Source organism: Silene latifolia, chromosome 5 (assembly GCF_048544455.1).
Source record: "Silene latifolia isolate original U9 population chromosome 5, ASM4854445v1, whole genome shotgun sequence".
Classification (NCBI taxonomy): Eukaryota; Viridiplantae; Streptophyta; class Magnoliopsida; order Caryophyllales; family Caryophyllaceae; genus Silene; species Silene latifolia.
The window spans coordinates 11512768-11530672 of record NC_133530.1 but is presented as its reverse complement, the minus strand read 5'-3'; the positions used below and the strand labels follow the sequence as shown (position 1 = coordinate 11530672).

General features: G+C 33.7%; 2 protein-coding genes across 2 annotated transcripts; both read right to left on the bottom strand.

Annotated features, from left to right (window-relative positions):
- Nucleotides 1-1954: 1954 nt before the first annotated feature.
- Nucleotides 1955-4172, bottom strand: LOC141656703 (bark storage protein A-like). The gene is made up of 5 exons (XM_074463705.1): nt 3877-4172; nt 3512-3579; nt 3251-3406; nt 2587-2919; nt 1955-2327 (listed from the first exon to the last, which is right to left on the bottom strand). Exons 1-5 carry the CDS (start codon nt 4103-4105, stop codon nt 2160-2162), a joined length of 954 nt encoding a protein of 317 aa, XP_074319806.1. The 5' UTR covers nt 4106-4172; the 3' UTR covers nt 1955-2159.
- A 3809-nt stretch (nt 4173-7981) lies between these two features.
- LOC141656702 (bark storage protein A-like) lies at nt 7982-10455 on the bottom strand. Its single transcript, XM_074463703.1, has 5 exons — nt 10153-10455; nt 9762-9829; nt 9508-9663; nt 8973-9311; nt 7982-8380 (listed from the first exon to the last, which is right to left on the bottom strand). The coding sequence occupies exons 1-5, from the start codon at nt 10379-10381 to the stop codon at nt 8213-8215; spliced, it is 960 nt and encodes a 319-aa protein (XP_074319804.1). The 5' UTR covers nt 10382-10455; the 3' UTR covers nt 7982-8212.
- Nucleotides 10456-17905: the final 7450 nt, after the last annotated feature.

Sequence of the window (17905 nt, the reverse complement as noted above, 5' to 3'; positions counted from 1 at the left end):
GCTCTGAGTGTTGCTCCCGCCTCAACTACTACATTTTTTCTCTTAGAAACCTAAAAATAAAAATACGTGTTTATTACTCCGTGTTACTTTTTGATATTTTCTTTGTTGTTCAAGGTAATCTAATTGCTACCATCTTTTTAAAAAGAAACAAAAAAGTAGTGATTTCAGACATTTTGTGTTGTTTTTTGATGCCTTTCCTATCAATTTGGGGAATTTTTTTACGAGTAATTAATTATTATCTAATCGGAGTTGCCAAAGTCTTTAAGTTATAAGCAGGGGCGGACCCAGGAATTTTCATATGGTGTAGCAAATTTATATCGCCTATTATATTATGTTAATTAATCAATATATTTTGGAGCGCTTACGGCGATATAAGCAACATTTTTTTACACCATGAGAGTGTACTTAAAGCAATAATAAAAACCCTAATAATAAGAAAACTCTTTTTATAAGGAATTTAATGGTATAGTTTTGATAATTTTTTGATTAATTATATTTTTATAAAAATTAAAGTTAAAGGGTTACCTCGAAAAACAGAAACGTCATATATTTAAAAACATCATATATACAAAAACGGAGGGTGTATTAGTTACTGCAATATATGAGTAAATTAAAAATTACTCCCTTTTAAAATCCAGTTTTTTAAAATTACTCCCTTATATAAGTTTTTCTTAAAATTACACCCTTAAAATGCAATTTTATCAAAAATTGCTTCAAAAGACCACTTATTCTGTCATTTTATGAACTTATTTCATTTGTGTTTTAACCAATTTATACTTTGAAACGTATAACAATGGATAATAAGTTCAGAAACAGACGTAATAAGTCACCTAAATTGGTGTTTTGAAGCAATGTTTGATAAAAGTGCATATTAAGGGAGTAATTTTAGGAAAAAATTATATAAAGGAGTAATTTTAGAAAACATGATTTTAAAAGGGCGTAACTTTTAATTTACTCGCAATATATATATACTTCATATGATCAAACTAGTTATAGGATTATGGCACAAGAAAAATTCTTAAATAAAACTTTCAGATTTGAGTTTCAGAAAAAACAATGTTTGATTTGTAACCTTTTTTTCCCCTTTCTTTAAAAATCATCCTATTAGTTTTTTTGAGGATTAGGAGTTTGTGAGGGTGTTATATATGTATACCTGCGTATATAACATCATTATACAATGTATAACTTCATTCCTTTATTGAAATTAGAGAAAATTAATGAAGAAAAAGAGAAATTTAATTTTAATTAGAGACTAACTAATACAGTAATTAATACGAGCATAGAGTATGTAGGAAATTGTAATGGTCATTAATTATAGTCATAAAGAGAGTTCAGTAACTAATTTTTGGTGTAGCAAAAAGTTATTTCTTCACCATTTTTTTTGGGTTTGGTGTAGCAAATGCTACACTATTGTAAGGCGTGGATCCGCCCCTGGTTATAAGGTCATCAAAATCACATTAGGTCATTCCAAATTAGAGAGAACTATTAAAGAACTTGAAGATCATCTTTGAGCCTCGTTGCACTATTATTGTTTTGGATTGTCAAGGTTAATTCTGATTTGCAGGGAAATAGGGAACTTATCTAATTTTGACTTGGCTGGTTTTGCCTTTATTAGTTCCTTTGTTTTATTAATATAAACTCATTTTCAACCCAAAAAAGTTATTATCTAGTCATTTTCATCATTCCATTATACAATAATACAAAACTATAAGGACAAATTATAGAGATATTGATTTTCTTACGTGCCCTTGGGGTACACATTAATAACCTAAATGTGGTAAAATTTGTAAGATATTCTCACTAGTTATGATAAAAATGAGTTTATACTTGAATATCTGATAAGAATATCTTGCAATTCTTACCGCATTTAGGTTATTAATGTATATCTTTACTCTTTAGGGCACACGTAAGAAAAACCCGATAGATACATATTGATTACGACTGCGCACAATTATTTGGGACAAAATCTCTCTCTTGTTACTCAATAAGTGCTTACCAGTTACCACAGTACAATCCATACAGTCCCAGTTTATTAAAGGAAGTACTATTAACACAAAAGATTACATAAACCCAAGAACAGAAACAACATAAACATAAACATAAACATAAACAGAGGACGGAATAGAAAAGCAGCAACAAGAGACCGATTCCGCAACTTATTAGTAGACGTTTGCGGACTTCTTTGGTGAGATGTTGTCAATGAACTTTGCAACTGTCTTTAGAACGTTTTTCGCAGTCACTTCGGATAATCTCACATCGGAATCAGTTCCAGGCCTGTTTGATGCACCTCTGAACACAATGTGTGGCACTCCATTTGCTATTGATGTCTGTAACATGCATCAAATTGTACCATCACTTAACCAAATCTTACTCGATGAAAATACTAAAAGTTTACTTTTATTAGTACGATTTCTCTAAATGCCTTCATATTAGGGCACACGTTAAAAAGCTAGTTGAAAAAAGATTCTTGAGAATATACCATGGAAAACTGCGCTCATGTTGACTATAATTAGCTTATTAACTTCTGCTCTTAGGGCACACGTTAAATAAGGCTAAATAAGTGAAATATATATAGTAAAAACTTACAGCAACAACGGCAGCACTTTCAGTGTCAACGGCAGTGAGCTTGAGGTCCTTGAGGAAGGCTGCGAAAGCAACGTTGGAGACGTAGATGTCGGAAGAACCCATACGGACGTCATCTCCAATGTGAACAGTGGGACGCTCACCAAAGTTGAGTTGGGAAGCAAGCTGATGCCACTCAGGGTGGACGTCGAAGAAATAAGTCTTCTTTTTGCTGTTTGTTGGTTTGTATAAGGTGGTTTTCAAGGATGTAATTCTTCCCAAAGTGTTTTCTCCTGCTTCTGGCACATTGTAATCTCCTATCTTCAATGAATAATTTTTGGCTTCTGACCCGTATTTCTGCTCGTCACACACCACCATACAACAAATCAAATAAAAACCTAATTCATCTCGGAAATATATAACCATTGACGCACAACTTGCATTAATGTTTTACTTTGATGGTATAAATTCAGTTCAGCTTCTATAAGTTCAGTTCAGTTCAGTTCAGCAAATAGAAGTCCAAAAGAACAGGGCCTAGGTAGCACAGAGACGAATAATGAAAGTATGTCATCAATGTTTTACTTTGATGGTATTTCTATAAGATTTAAGTTAAAATTGAAATATCAATTATTGTGTTTTTTACTAAAGTCTGTGGTCATATATATTTCTTTTAAAGTATGAGTAGTACCTCCCATGTCCAGACACCGGAGAAGGCGACTTGAGAAGGAACAACAACATCAGCAATGAACACTTTGTTGCTAAGAGTTGCAGCACCTCCGTAGTTGATGATCCCCTTGATTTTGAACGTATCGATCATAATTTGTACGGTCACCCCTACATTTGACTGTAAGTAGTCCATTTTATTATTAGGAAACACGACAATTCAAATAAGATAATTGTATAGCGTACAACGATCCTATTCCGTATGTTAAAATATGTGAAACCTTACCAATGTTTCCCCAGCAAGGACATAGATCACAGGTTGGTCATTGAATTTTCCAAAGCTGAATTGCCTCCCTGCATAAGCAATATTTTTAAGAGATTTTTATTTAGGCCGTTTAATGAATTTTAGAGGCTATATATATTCACAATGTATGTATGTATCATGTATGTCAAGTTCATGTACATTCCAGTTAAGTTAAACCAAAATTAATACTCAATCAGTCTTTAAACGTTTAAACTATCAGCTTGAACTTTTAGCCGGTCTTCTCGTATAGTATTATATCATATGAGAAGACCATTCGACTTATTAGGGAATATAATATCAAACAGTTCAAAGGCGTAAAGAATTAACGTAAACTAAATGGTTAATACCGGCAATGGTAATGTAAGGAATAGATTCATCGGGTACAAAGTAAGTAGATTCTTTAAGTATCTTTCTATCTCGACTACTAGAAATAACAAGGCCTAGAAAAGGCCCAGCATTGACGTTAAGTCGCTCCACAACACCGTGGAGTGGGTGGTCAATTGACAATTGCATGGTGTCGGGCACCAGAAATAGGAGCCCGACAACCACCACTAGTAGTTTCATCATACTCGCCATTATGATTTCTTTTTTTTTGTGTTATTACAATGTGAGTTTGAAGTTGTACGTTGGATATGCTATTTCATGTGAGTTTATATAGGCGATGTAACAAGAGGAATGCACTCCAATGTGTGAACAACAATCATTCTACGTTTCTCTCGCTAATTGATTATTTTATGAGGGTCCATCATAGTAAGTGATGATAAGACGATAATTTATTTAATGTTTGTAATTTGTATGAACAAAAAAAATAGCACAATTTCAACCATAAAATTAAGCACGTGTCTATTATTGAAGGTGAATGTAGCCCAGTTTTTGGTAAGGATTGAGTGCCCTATGATTATGTGGTAATAAGATAGAGTTTTTAGGTCATAATGAGATGTTTGTGAGATCGATATAGTAAGGATATAAACTACGGAGGAATATTATCTGCAACATTTTATTCGTTAATGAAATGTTTATCATTACAGCTATTAAATGATCACTATTCACTCATAATTTAGAAGATGTAAATTTTTATTTAAGACAGATACATTTATTTTAAACTTAAAACGAGTTAACTATGATAAATGAGAATCATGGGATAAGAATATATTTGGCCACTTGTCATTCATGAAACTAAATATTACATTAACAATAGACAATTATTCCGTACATGATACTCCGTATATATCTTAATTTAAAACGATTTTAAGCAAGACCTAATATTTAAGTATAGTTCATTTGCTCATATATATATGTAACATCTAAGATATAACAAAAATATGGGTGTAAATATTTACACAGTTGCTACTTTGATTATTAAACAAAGTGATATATACTTCTAGTGAAAACTATCTCGTGAAATTACTCCGCATCCATCTCAATAATTTCTTTATTTTTTATATTCTTTGTTGGTGCTCCAACACATTCATGTTGTATACATTGACATTTATGTATTCATGTATTTATGATAATTATTTATAAGAAACCTGGCCTGAATACATAAAAGAATTGTGAAAATATGTTAAAGATTTAAAGATAACACAAAACACTAGGGCACAAATTCCATAAAAGAATTGTGAAAATATGTTAAAGATTTAAAGATAACACAAAACACTAGGGCACAAATTCCGCACAAATAGGATTATACATTCAGTTGTATATAGAGCATTGTACAACCAAGGTATAAGAATTGAAACATGTATTTTTTTCCTCGAAATAATTCAAAGTTCATATTTTTAATGTGTAAATGGATGAGTTCAGATACTTTCTAATAAAGCTCATATTCTTTTAACATAAAGCTCGGATAATTTATTACAAAGCTCGGATTCTACACCGTACAACTGGCCTGGTACATCTGATTGTATAATCCATAAATTGCAAATTCCGTCCATACGTTTTGGAGAGTGCAATCATGCATGCATCTGTCTTCGTTATGGTGCTATGTTAGGTTATACTTAATTGATCGATCATGGCACTTGAACGTGTTAGAAGTTTCTAACTGATAGAAATTATTGTAAAATTTTCTTATATAAGTCGGGCGAATATGGCAAAAGTATTTGATTACGCATGTAGAAAGTAAATTATTCCTACTGGAATTATTAATTAAGGACCAGATGGGAGGTTGGTAAATAAATTCTCCATTATATCGACATCGGAAAGTCCCGAAAGATGGTAACTTATACAGTATTTTCTAAAAAAATTGATAATCCCTAAAATATTTTACCTAATTAATTCATGTATTTTTATTTTTTTTAATGGCAATCAAATAATCCAAAACACTAGGGCACGATTTTTGTCCATACATTCCTTTTTTCTTTTTTTCTTTTTTTTTTGTGTGTGTTGAAAGGGAAGTGTAAGGGCACACATTCAAACGAGGAGATGATAAGAAACAGTTAGTCTTGCTGAAGACGGGTCGGAACAAGTGACGGGTAATGCCACTTATAAAACGGATAGGGGGACAAGGTGGGGCACCCCCATGTGCTTCCCTCTCTCCTCTATTTGGGTCATTTGTGAGAGGAAATGGTATCCGTTACTCCAAAGTGACGGATACGTGTCGTCTTCAATGAGATTTTGTGGATAAGAAATTAGTTTTTTTTGGTACGATGGATAAGAAATTAGTGGTGTTGGCTAAATGCCTAGTACTAACATTACACGTGCTTTAGATTGATTTGCCTTTTTTTTTAGATCAATTAATTGTTGACATGCGAGATGAAAAATTGGTATTATACTTAGAAACTGTTATTCAAGACCACAATCTATTTATTCATCTAATTAGATGACCGATAAAAAATTTTATTAATATCACATATTTGGTTCATTTGTATAGTAGTTTAATAACGCTATCGTAGTTACAAATAAATTACTCGATAAACAATATTCTGAAAAACGTATCTAAATTTGCTAAATTCATAAATTTTGAATTAAGTCTTCTCTTGGAATATGGGGTTTCTAGTCCGAAAAATTTCTAGGCACATTGTAAGTGTGTAATAAAATCACCCCTTTGCAGCCAAACCAGTGATAACTGATAAGCCTCTTTTTAGTTTTTATTTTTATTTTTTTATTCAAATTCTACATATTTGTATATGGTAAATTCTGAAATCTCTAGTATTCTCATAGGCTCGGTAACATTGTCACGCACCTGTTGTATCCAAGAATCTCTTATCGTACATTCATAGTTTTAAACTCCGCCGCAAACACAGGTTTGAGAAGAGTCTTGCTTGTGCCTGTAACTAATTATTCTGTCATAATAGTATACGAGTATACTGTCAAAGAACCAACTCTATCAAAAGTTTAATTAAGCAGATGGTTGAAGTACCAAGAGTAATTTTATACTCTTAAAATGCCTCCTCACATAAACGTCTTTTGAACATAGTGTGAACTGTAGATGCAATGCATGCTCCCATATCTGCTCATACCTCAAATCCATACCAAGGAAGAGATAGATAGCTATGAGATTGATGTCTTGAGTATTAAATCAAATAAGATAATTCGAAAAAAAAATATTTTACAAGATCTATATTTTTTCTGACAAAAATAAAAATATCAATAGAATTGTTTGATTTAAGGCTCCATAATGGCAGAGCCGAATTCAATATACCATAAAGCTCTTTCAAATTTCCATTATTGTGATATGTGACTTGACATTATGTTGTAACTTTTTAAAACACACTAGTACAAACATACGAGTAAGTGAGTAACATATAAGCGGAGAATCGACCACAACATGTCATCTTGTCATCATGTCATATGTTTCCTCATTTTTGGCTTTTGTCCAATTATCAATTATGCTAATTCTAATTAAGTGTTGAAAACAAGGATTATTTTAGGGAAATGTGTCAAGTAAGGCTTGTAACTTTATTTGTACCTAAGTAGTAAGATTATTTATTCTAAGTTAAGGAATGTAAAAAATAGTTCAAAAATTCAAGGTAAATGAACTAAACAAAATTGAGTGATTCTGCTAACCCCTCGCTCTGTTACAGGTTAATTATTCACAAGGCTATTCAAATATGTCTGAAATGCACATATTTGCTCTTGCTTAGAAGCCTAAAGATAAGTACTCGTAATCAGTGGCGGAGCCAGGATTTAAAGTCAGCGGGGACGAAAATTTTCAACGGGGGCGAAAGGGTAATATTATAAAGGAGTCTCGAAAAAATTCGAAAACTTTAACTAAATTTCGAAATTTTTAAACGCCAGCGGGGGCGACCGCCTCTGCTAATTACCCCCCCCCCCCCCCCCTCCGTACCCCAAGCTCCACCACTGCTCGTAATTTATCATTACTTTCCGACATTTTCTTTGATGTTTAATGTGTGCTAGTGAAATCGTCTCTTAAAAGTTTTTGTGTTCTAAAAATGAGTAATAAATTATTAGTGTCATTTTCATCACGCATTATACTATAATAATACAAAAATATAAAGACAAATTCTAATGATATTGATTACAACGATGCACATATATTATTTGGGATCAAAATCATGAGGTTTTTGTCATCATGCATACATTCATACCGCACACAATCCCAATTTATTTGAGGAAGTATAACAAAAAAAACTTAGATTACATACATAAACCCAAGAACAAAAACATCAACATAAACATAAAGAGAACGAAATGGGAAAGAGCAACAAGCAAGAGATCAAGTTATTAGTAGGCGCTGGCGGATGTCTTTGGTGAGAGGGCTCCAATGAACGCTGCAACAGTCTTTAGAACGTTTTTCGCAGTCACTTCGGATAATCTCGAGTCGGAATCAGATCCAGGCCTGTTTGATGTACCTCTGAACACAATGTGTGGCACTCCATTTGCTATTGATGTCTATAACATTCATCAAATTGTACCATCACATAACTAAATCTTACCCCATGCAAATATATTAAAAGTATACGGTTTTTCTGACTTGCATGCTATTAGGGCACACGTTAAAAAGCCAATTAAATAGGAATTTTTGAGAATTATCAAGTTTATATTTACCATAATTAGTGAAATAATTTAGAAAATCTTTTCTATTAAGCTTATTAATTAACATGCGTTGTTAGGGCATATATTAGATAAACCGTTATCCATATTAGGTTCATACGCAGAGGGCCCATGGCCTTATTTTGAATTTTCTTTTTAATCACTATCTTTTACGAACTTTTTTTGATGTATTTTCTGTCTGACTATCTCCATCAATTTTTTGACGTATTTTTTTTTTTTTTTGAAGTATTTTCTTATAGTCAATAATAATACTCGTATAAGTTTGGGAATAAAAATAATCCGTAATATAAAAAAGAAACTCATCTTTATAAAATTAAAAATAATCGTCACAATTAAGGAAAAAAAAAGAACCCTAGGTTTCCCGGACATATGTTAGATAAGGCTAATTAGGTAAAATATGACTAAAAAAAAAAAAAAAAAAAAAACTTACGGAAACAACGGCAGCACTTTCAGTGTCAATGGCAGTGACATTGAGTTTCTTGTTAAGGAAGGTTGAGTAAGCGACGTTGGATACGTAAATGTCAGAAGAACCAACACTGACACCTTCACCTCGGTGAACGGTGGGACGCTCACCAAAGTTGAGTTGCGAAGCGAGCTGAACCCACTCAGGGTGGACATTGAAGAAATAAGCCCTCTTTGCGCCGCTTGTTGGTGTGTATGTTTTAGTTTTCAAGGATGTAATGTGTTCCAAATAGTTTGCTCCTGCTTCTGGCACATTGTATTCTCCGATCACCAATGATGGCTTCTTCAGTACTTCTGACTCGTATTTCTGCTCAACAACAACATCAGAGTCTTAGTCCCAAAAAGTTTGCTCCTTTTTAGTCATATTTCTGCTCGTTACAACATCAGAGCCTTAGTCCCAAATAGTTACTTTTTAATCAGTCTCATAAATATTTCCTTAGTCATATTTGATTTTTTTTTTTTATTTCTTTAGTAATATTTCTTTAAAATTTTGAGTATGATACCTCCCATCTCCAGTTACCGGTGAAGGCGACTTGAGAAGGAACAACAACATCAGCAATAAACACTTGGTTGCTAACAGTCGCGGCAGCTCCATAGTTGATGATCCCCTTGATACGGAAGGTATTTATCAGAATTTGTACGGTCACCCCTACATTTCCCTGTATAAGTTCGTCTTATATATTAGGAAACGCGATAATTCATTTGATAAGATAATTATATAACGTAATACAACGATACTAGCTTAGTGAAACTTTACCAATGGCTCCCCAGCAAGGACATAGATCACAGGCTCACCACTGAACCTTCCAAAGTTGAATCTCCTTCCTAAAGCGATAATTTTAAGAGGTCGGTATTAATAACGTCGTCTATTGAATTTGAGAAGCTATATATTTTCCAAAAGTATATCAATTTCACAGTCCAAATTTTATTTATTGTTAGAAAAAATTTATGTTATACTTAAAATGTCGATCTGTCAGTTAGTCCACCTCGATTAAGGTAGACACCGTGACAGAGTATAAAACAACAATAATTTTATATATCTTAAAAAGCACACTCTCCTTTTATTTTATTTTATTTTCATACGCATGCAAATGAAATAAATGGAAGGAACAATATACTCCGTATAACATAAGCTAAGGGGTTAATACCGGCAATGGTAATGTAAGGATTAGATGCATCGGGCTCATAGTAACTAGAGTTCTTAAGTATCTTTTCATCTCTACCACTAGAAATAACAAGGCCCAAAAATGGCCCAGTATTAACGTTAAGTCGCTCCACAACGGTGTGGAGCGGGTGGTCAACAGACAACTGCATGGTGTCGGGCACCAGGAACAGGAGCCCGACAACCACCGCTAGTAGTTTCATCATACCCGCCATCGTGTTATTATTATTTTTATTTTTTGTGTTATGACAATGTAATATTTTTAATTAGGTTGAAGTTGTGGTAGAATATGGTATTTGATGTAGGTTTATATAGGGGATTGTACTAGAGGAATGCACACAATGTGTGAAGGACAAACGTCCTACGTGACACTCGCTAATTGATTTTATATCTATGAGGGTCCATCGTCCTTGTAGTGATGGATAAGTTATTTGATTTTTGTATGAAAATAAAAATAAATTTGAACCATAAATTTAAGCACGTGGATAATGAAGGTGAATCGGGTCGAGATTTTGGTAAAGATTGAGTGGCCTATGATTATTAGATGGTTTTAAGAAAGAGGTTTTTAGGTCATAATGACATGTTTGTGAGCTAGGTTTAGGTTGTATGTTATTCAAAAATGAAAGGAAAATGAGTTAGTTATACGGATCAGATGTTATGATGTTTTTTTTTTCCTTCAAATGAGCTAATTATGTCGCGGTAAGAATTGAACTCCAAATTTCATGGTTGGGTAAAAGAGCTCTTAACAGTTGAGCTAACTACTGTTCTTAACACATGTTATGATGTTAATGATCTCTCATGATATAAAAGAGGTAATTGAATAGAAGAATAATTCTCGTTGCCGATTGTTATATTTGTGTCTTGAATCTCTTAGTTACCACTTCGAACGACTATTACATGGGGGGTCTCGCCTTGTGGAGTAGTTAATACACTATTTTTTTTTTTTGAGAAAAGATCATTATCATTAATAAAAAGTCATACGACATCTACAACATATGCCAAGCTCAATCGGATACAAATCGATTACAACCATAGGAAATAAATTCTTGTTCAAAGAATGAAACACTCGCAATGAGTCTCTATCATCGATTCGCCGCAAAAGGCTTTCATCCATAAGAGGGTCTCCGAATCTTCCTTGACGAGTATCCATTTCTTCTGACGTGATTGATTGTAGCCATGAATCGGACAAAATAAGTAAAACCATATAACGATCTATAACAACGCTGATCTTCTGCTGACTTATTAGAAAACTGCAAACGAACCAGAAAACGAAAGCTCTCAAACTGAGAGAAGGACACCACCGATAGACGGGGACGGAGCCCTCAGAAAGAGAGAAGAAACAAAAACGAAAGCGGAAATTAAACAAAAACATAAAGAAAAATAGATTGCGTACTATTGATTGAAAAATAAAGCAATTTTGGGGCTTACCATCGATTGATGATCGATGGGAGCCCCGTATAATTGATGGAGGCTAGGGTTTTTAGAAAGAGTTTTTTTTAGGATCTGGTAGGTTTTAAATTCCACAAATATACAACATAAACTAGTAGTTAATACACTATTAGTCATGAACCAACATAAATCTGTGTGTCAGCTTTGTTTAGGTTTTTTTTTTTTTTTTTTTTTGATGACGAGGAGGTTGGATCCTCCCTGGATCTGAGACCCCACCGCTGGCGCACTGTCTGTGTGAGTTCTTTCCATGGATTATTCCCTCTCCGGGCGTCAGGTCCCACTTTGTTTAGGTTTTATTGTACTCTCTTCATCCCACAATTATTGTCCAAAGGTAAGTTAAGGACCTCAACTTTGAATATTTTTCCAGTTAAGGACTTAAACTTTTAAACTTTACAGTTAAGGCATTGAGATTTGCTTTTGGAAAATATATAATTAGACAAAAGGGAGAATTGAAGAGGACATGGGTGATTGAGTGGGCTAGAGAGAAGAGAAGAAGGGAAAGTAGAAAACTAGATATGGCACCATGACAGTATAACAATTAACAAAATTGATGTAGAAGAGAAAGAAAGAAAATTTGACTCTAATTCCTTGTTTTCTCTCATATTTATTCATTTTCTTAATTTAATATTCTAATTCATTTGCACAAATTAATAAACATTTTATGTCTAAAAAAAGTCTGAATATGAGTAGCCCTTGAGGACTTAACAGAGAGTTAACGGATTGGGCAGATGAGGTTCTTAACTGGAAACATTAATAGTATAGGTTATTAACGAGTAAACTATAAAGTAAGGACCTCAAATATGAAGGAGGATAGCAATAAGGACTTCAACTATTTTTGTGTAGCTATAAGGACCTTTTTTGTATTTCCGTCAAATATTCTGTTATCTTCTCTTCTTTTTTGTTTGAAACTGTTAAAGAGCATAAACAATTAACAAGGAGTTAATATGGAGTATTTTTTAGACATGCAAATTATTTTGACTCACGCTTTTTTACTGCAATTTTTTTTAACCAGTATTCCTTAAAATAGAGGTATCCGTCTTAATAATAAAACGAGTCAAATATAAACCTGCATAACCGTATAAGACAAATATTTTGTTTTTCCAAATGTAATTTTGCTTTTTTTCTTCTTATTCCTTCTACACGAACACATTTGACCCGTTTTAAGCTTAAGACGGATATACCTGTCTTAAGTAGTGAGAATTTGCCTTTTTCGAGTCCGTAACAGAAATATTTCATTTATAGTTTTATAGGGTGTGTAATTCAGTGGTGGACCTTCGTAATTGTCTGTACGTTATATATTTATTAATTATTATATACAAATTCTTTTAAACTTATTTTACTCTTTTTATATAAAATAAAAATGATCTAGCTACCTAATCAAAGATTCGATAATTCCACCATATATATTAATGACATAGACCTATTTGTATTCATTTAAAAGTTACTTGGAAAACATTAACGAGTTTTAGAAATAGAAATGATATATGACTTGAAAACCATATACGAATGGACGAACCTGATACAAAAGTTACGGCTTTGAATTGATACTTGATGACCTATTTAGGTGATTAGGTCAATATGAACACGATACGAGTTTTATTTGAGTTTAGTTTGGATAAAAGAGTTCGTGGTCTATTTATAACTGACACGAACCCGACGTGATCTGATCTGTTTGTCAGGTCTATGTAAAAGACTAAATTACTTATAAATAAATAGCGTTTCTCCTTGGAATTTGTTGAAAAAGCGTAAAACAAATTAATAACAAAGCGTCTTGCTAGTGACGGACACTAGCCGTCACAAGTTGAAGACGGATAGTGCCCCTCTCACAATAAAGCAAGTGAGAGGGCAAGTGGGGAAATGGAGCACCCCATAAATAGTGTCACTTGTATATTATGAGAGAGATACTATTCGTCTTTAGCATGTGCCCGTCTTGAATGAGAATTTGTGTTCACTAATAATCTACATGATGGTTAAATAATTCTAACTTGTGATCAAGATGCTGTTGACAACTAATGTACTCCGTAATTGTTTCGAAGGAGAAATTAAAGGAAAGATAACAGCAAGTTTGACGGAAGTGTTAGACAGGTCCTTAAAGCTACGCGTTAGTATTTGAGGTCCTTATTGCTATTGTTCTTGATAATTTGGGTCCTTATACTATACTTAACTCGTTATTAACTGTAAAAAAAAGGGATAGTTCGGATCCTTATCTTACCCATAACTCTGTATTGTCTCCCATTCCATTTTGGAACGATTTAAGAAAAGGTGATGAAATATCAATTTTAACCTTTTCATTGGGATGAAAATGGTGGTCGTTAAATTATCTAGGGATAATAGTAAGGGTTTACAACTTTTTCATCCATTATTACCGGGTCCTTGTTGGGGATAAAAATATCACTTTTTATCCTTGATGAAGTGTCACCATTTCATTGGAGGAAAAGAAAGAAAAGGATTGGTGAGTTGGAAAAGGTGGGGACCATTGGATTAGTCAAAGCAAAACAAACACACTTTGGAAAGTTGGAAAACACACGTGCAAAGGAAAGACTTGGGCTGAGTCAACAACAACCCCTATTCTTATGGGAGTTGACCAGATATTTAGGAGCAGAAGCAGGGGCCAGTTCCATGATCCTAAGTCTGACTCTGGCCGCTATAAAAGCAAGAGAGGAGCAACGCAAAAGGGCATTCGAACTCAAGCAAATTTAACGCATTATTTCTCAACTCTCCGTCTATATTTAGCAAAAATCCGCTAGCAAAACAAATCTTGTATTTCCTTACTTGCATCATTCCGTCTCGATTATAGTGCAAAGTTGGTGAGATTCCGACTCCCCCGCGGTTGTTCCCACATCGGATTTTCCGCGTCACCAAAATTCCTTGTGTCATATTCTTATTTCGTTGCTCACTCATTCATTATATTCGTCACATTCAAATATTAATCGGCCATAGATTAGTCACTATACAAATTAAATCGATAACTCGGTAATTTTTTACCAAAACAATCCTCACTTTTACATGTGATGCACCCATTATTATTGGAATCCTCACTTAATTATTGCATGTGACCCATTATTATTTGCGTCCTCACTTATTTGCATGTAAGAGGGTGACGCCGAGATTGGGCGCCACCCAGGGACGAAGTTAGGGTAAAATTATGACCCGGGCCGATTTCGACTTCGTCCCATGTCTTCACTTTATACAAAGACTTTGGTAACTTACGAAACATACAAATTAATTTTTTTTTACGTAATTATTAAATTGTACATTAGTTTTTTTAGAAGGACTTACTCAATATTGATTTTTTATCTAAACGGTGAAACAAATCTAAAATATACGAGTAAATAATAAATGTATTTTAGGAAGATTCTATTGTAAATTAAGGTGAGACGAATGAGATATATAAAACAATCACTATTAGAGTAAGAGTGGGGATCCTCTGTCCCATTTGGTATCCCAATCTGTGTGTCACTCCAATCACCTTCTAACACATCAACAAATTAATATAATTATTGCAATATTTTATTTTACAACAAGTGATGTGTGAAAAGGTGAGTGGAGTGGCACACACAATGGGACACAAAAGTGGGACAGAGGATCCTTACTGATTAGAGTAATGGTGAATTGTTTACTAAATTAGGCATATTCCTAATGATCAAAATGACTCCCTGCTTTTAATTACAAAAATCCTAGTTGATGTTAAAAATATATAGGTTCAGTCGTCGAGGAGTGGAATATACTCAAATTTTAATGCTAAATAAGAAGATTGTCAAAAAAAAAAAAATGAAAACAAGCGTTGCCGTGAGTCGAACACGCGACTTTGTAGAAATCTCAATACTTGTTTTGAGTGCTTACCGTTGTGCTACTACAGAACATTACTATATATATTGCCATTTATTATACTTAGCATGGACAAGCTCGCCCGGGCCATGGCCCATTCGGCCAGGGCTGAGCTTCGTCTCTGGCGCCACCCGATGACGCCATATCATTATCCGTAAATATAAAATCTACATTCTAATTCCCAACCAATATTTGCCTCCCTCCGTCTCTATATTCGGAAAAAACTAGACTTACACCCGATAACGCCCTATCATTATTATCTATAAAAAAGTAAAATCTACATCCCAATTCCCAACCATTATTTTCCTCTTTCGGTCTCTGTAATCGGAAAAAACTAGACTTGCTGGTCTAGAAAAAAAAAATTATAGTGGGGACAATTTGATAGTGAAATACTCCGTATCTAACAAGCTTGTGTAGTTGTGTATGAGAAATTGCGATTTAGAGAGAAAACACTTTTAAGTTAAAGAGAAGAAGAATTGTATTATGATAAGCTAACTGTAGTTAAAATTAGGTGTTTGCTTATATATACAAGGAAAACCAATTAGGCGGGAAAATCTGTTAGTAGTTATGAGTACTAACAGAATGCTAACAACCTAACTAGAGGATCAACTTACCTCACTCATTCGAAAGAATGAGATAGGTTCGTCATACCCTAAATGATCAACCTAGTTTTTCTTACCTTAAAGTAGTTGATTAATCTTAAGTTACTCTATAGTTATTTGTACTTTTATTTGTTATAAGGAGTATTTTAATCAAATATAATAATTTGTAGGATTGTAAAATTTACGAAAAATAGAGGTAGCCCGGACAAAGTCGGACGGCAAATCTAGCATAATTATACTCCGTAATCCTTATGTATCAATCAACCTACTTACCTAGATTCGAAGTAAGTGTGTAGAATATATGAAAAGGTTGTGAAAATATATACTCTGTCCGTTCCAAGCGTAAACAAGTACGAGTAACTCACTAACTCAGACAAAGGAATTATAAAGAGACAATTCAAAAACAGTTGGCCGCGTTTCTCTTAATTGTATGCGTCCGGTAGAAATTGGATAAGTGAGATCATGTATTGTATCTGCCTTCGTTATGGCGCTATATTAATGTCAAGAATATATGGGGGCAAATTCACAATCGAGGAGATGATAAGAAATTAGTGGCATTAGCTTGAGAGCTAGTAATAACATGACACGTGTTTTAATTGCATTTATATTATTTTTTCTATTGGTGCATAAATCAATTATTGTTGATATGTGTGCCCTGCAAAATTGCTCTGGCACTCATCAAAGGTCGCTTGAATCATCTACGGAGTACTAAAAATTTGAATGAATAGATGGTCCATGGCCAGATGAGATAGTTATCTTAAGTGTGCATCGGGTAAAGTCGATTATGCATTTGAAGCCTTCTACTAAATTGTTCTTGGTGAGATTTAAACCTGACACCTTTGAAAATTTTACTCAAGTTTTAACCACGAGACTTCACCTCTATGATAGCATCGTAAATCCTCACACATATTGTTGGAACTATGCCCCAGAGCAATCGTTATGAAACGTTTTGAACGAATTTCATACAGTGTAATTATTAATGGGGATTAATAATTAGATGGCATTTTCTTATTATCTTATTAAGGTGTTAATACGATGATAAATCCTTGATTAAACTGGTATATTTGACATCATAATGGAGATTATGATAATGAGAGTCGAGTATTATAAAGTTTAGTCTAAAAGTGTTCTTGGTCGTTGGATTATCAGAACGGGATTATGAAAATCCGGATTGACCAATATATTGATAACGGTACTCATAGGATGAGTATTAATGGATCTCATTCATTAAGTTATAATATAAATAATGCATATGGAGATATGGTTATTGAACGTGATCAACAGTGAGATTTCCCAAATGGTTATTATTAACTATGCACTGTCAATGTGGAAATTCTCTTAAGGAGTAATTGTATATTTTATCCTTTGACCTGAGATCATCATTGTAGTTAATAGACTACTTATTGTACTTAGATACCGGACACCTAGTGTGTAAAAATGCTAGTTGAATGGTCATTGGGTATAATTAAGTACCTATGTAATTAGTGGTGAGTCAAGATGGAATCCGTCAGCTCAAGGTAATGAGTTTGAACTCTATGTTGTCATTAATCTTATTGGTTATATAAAACCTTGGCCAGGGTAGACGAATGATTTAAGAAACGAGTTTCTTAAAGTCATTCCCGACCAATAATGATAGACATGTAACATAGTGGTCGTCAGTGGGGTTTGACAGTCAAACCATACCCTAGGACGATCCGGAGTTGGAATGACGGAGGGAAATAAATACAGTATCCTTTACCAGGTTCGAGTACAGTGGAGTACAGTGAATATTGGTATTCACGCTATCCGGCCGTCGGGGAGTGTTGTTAGACGCCAACCTCGATTAATAATTAATGAGATTAATTATTACCGGTTTAGCGA

Excerpts from the sequence above, each read along its gene's own strand:
- LOC141656703 (XM_074463705.1), bottom strand. The coding sequence starts at position 4,105 with ATGGCGAGTATGATGAAACTACTAGTGGTGGTTGTCGGGCTCCTATTT. Across the intron at positions 3,407-3,511 it reads TCCTTGCTGGGGAAACATTG|TCAAATGTAGGGGTGACCGT; the intron begins GTAAGGTTTCAC and ends GACTACTTACAG. Across the intron at positions 2,328-2,586 it reads AAAGTGCTGCCGTTGTTGCT|ACATCAATAGCAAATGGAGT; the intron begins GTAAGTTTTTAC and ends TGCATGTTACAG.
- LOC141656702 (XM_074463703.1), bottom strand. The coding sequence starts at position 10,381 with ATGGCGGGTATGATGAAACTACTAGCGGTGGTTGTCGGGCTCCTGTTC. Across the intron at positions 9,830-10,152 it reads TCCTTACATTACCATTGCCG|GAAGGAGATTCAACTTTGGA; the intron begins GTATTAACCCCT and ends TTATCGCTTTAG. Across the intron at positions 8,381-8,972 it reads AAAGTGCTGCCGTTGTTTCC|ACATCAATAGCAAATGGAGT; the intron begins GTAAGTTTTTTT and ends TGAATGTTATAG.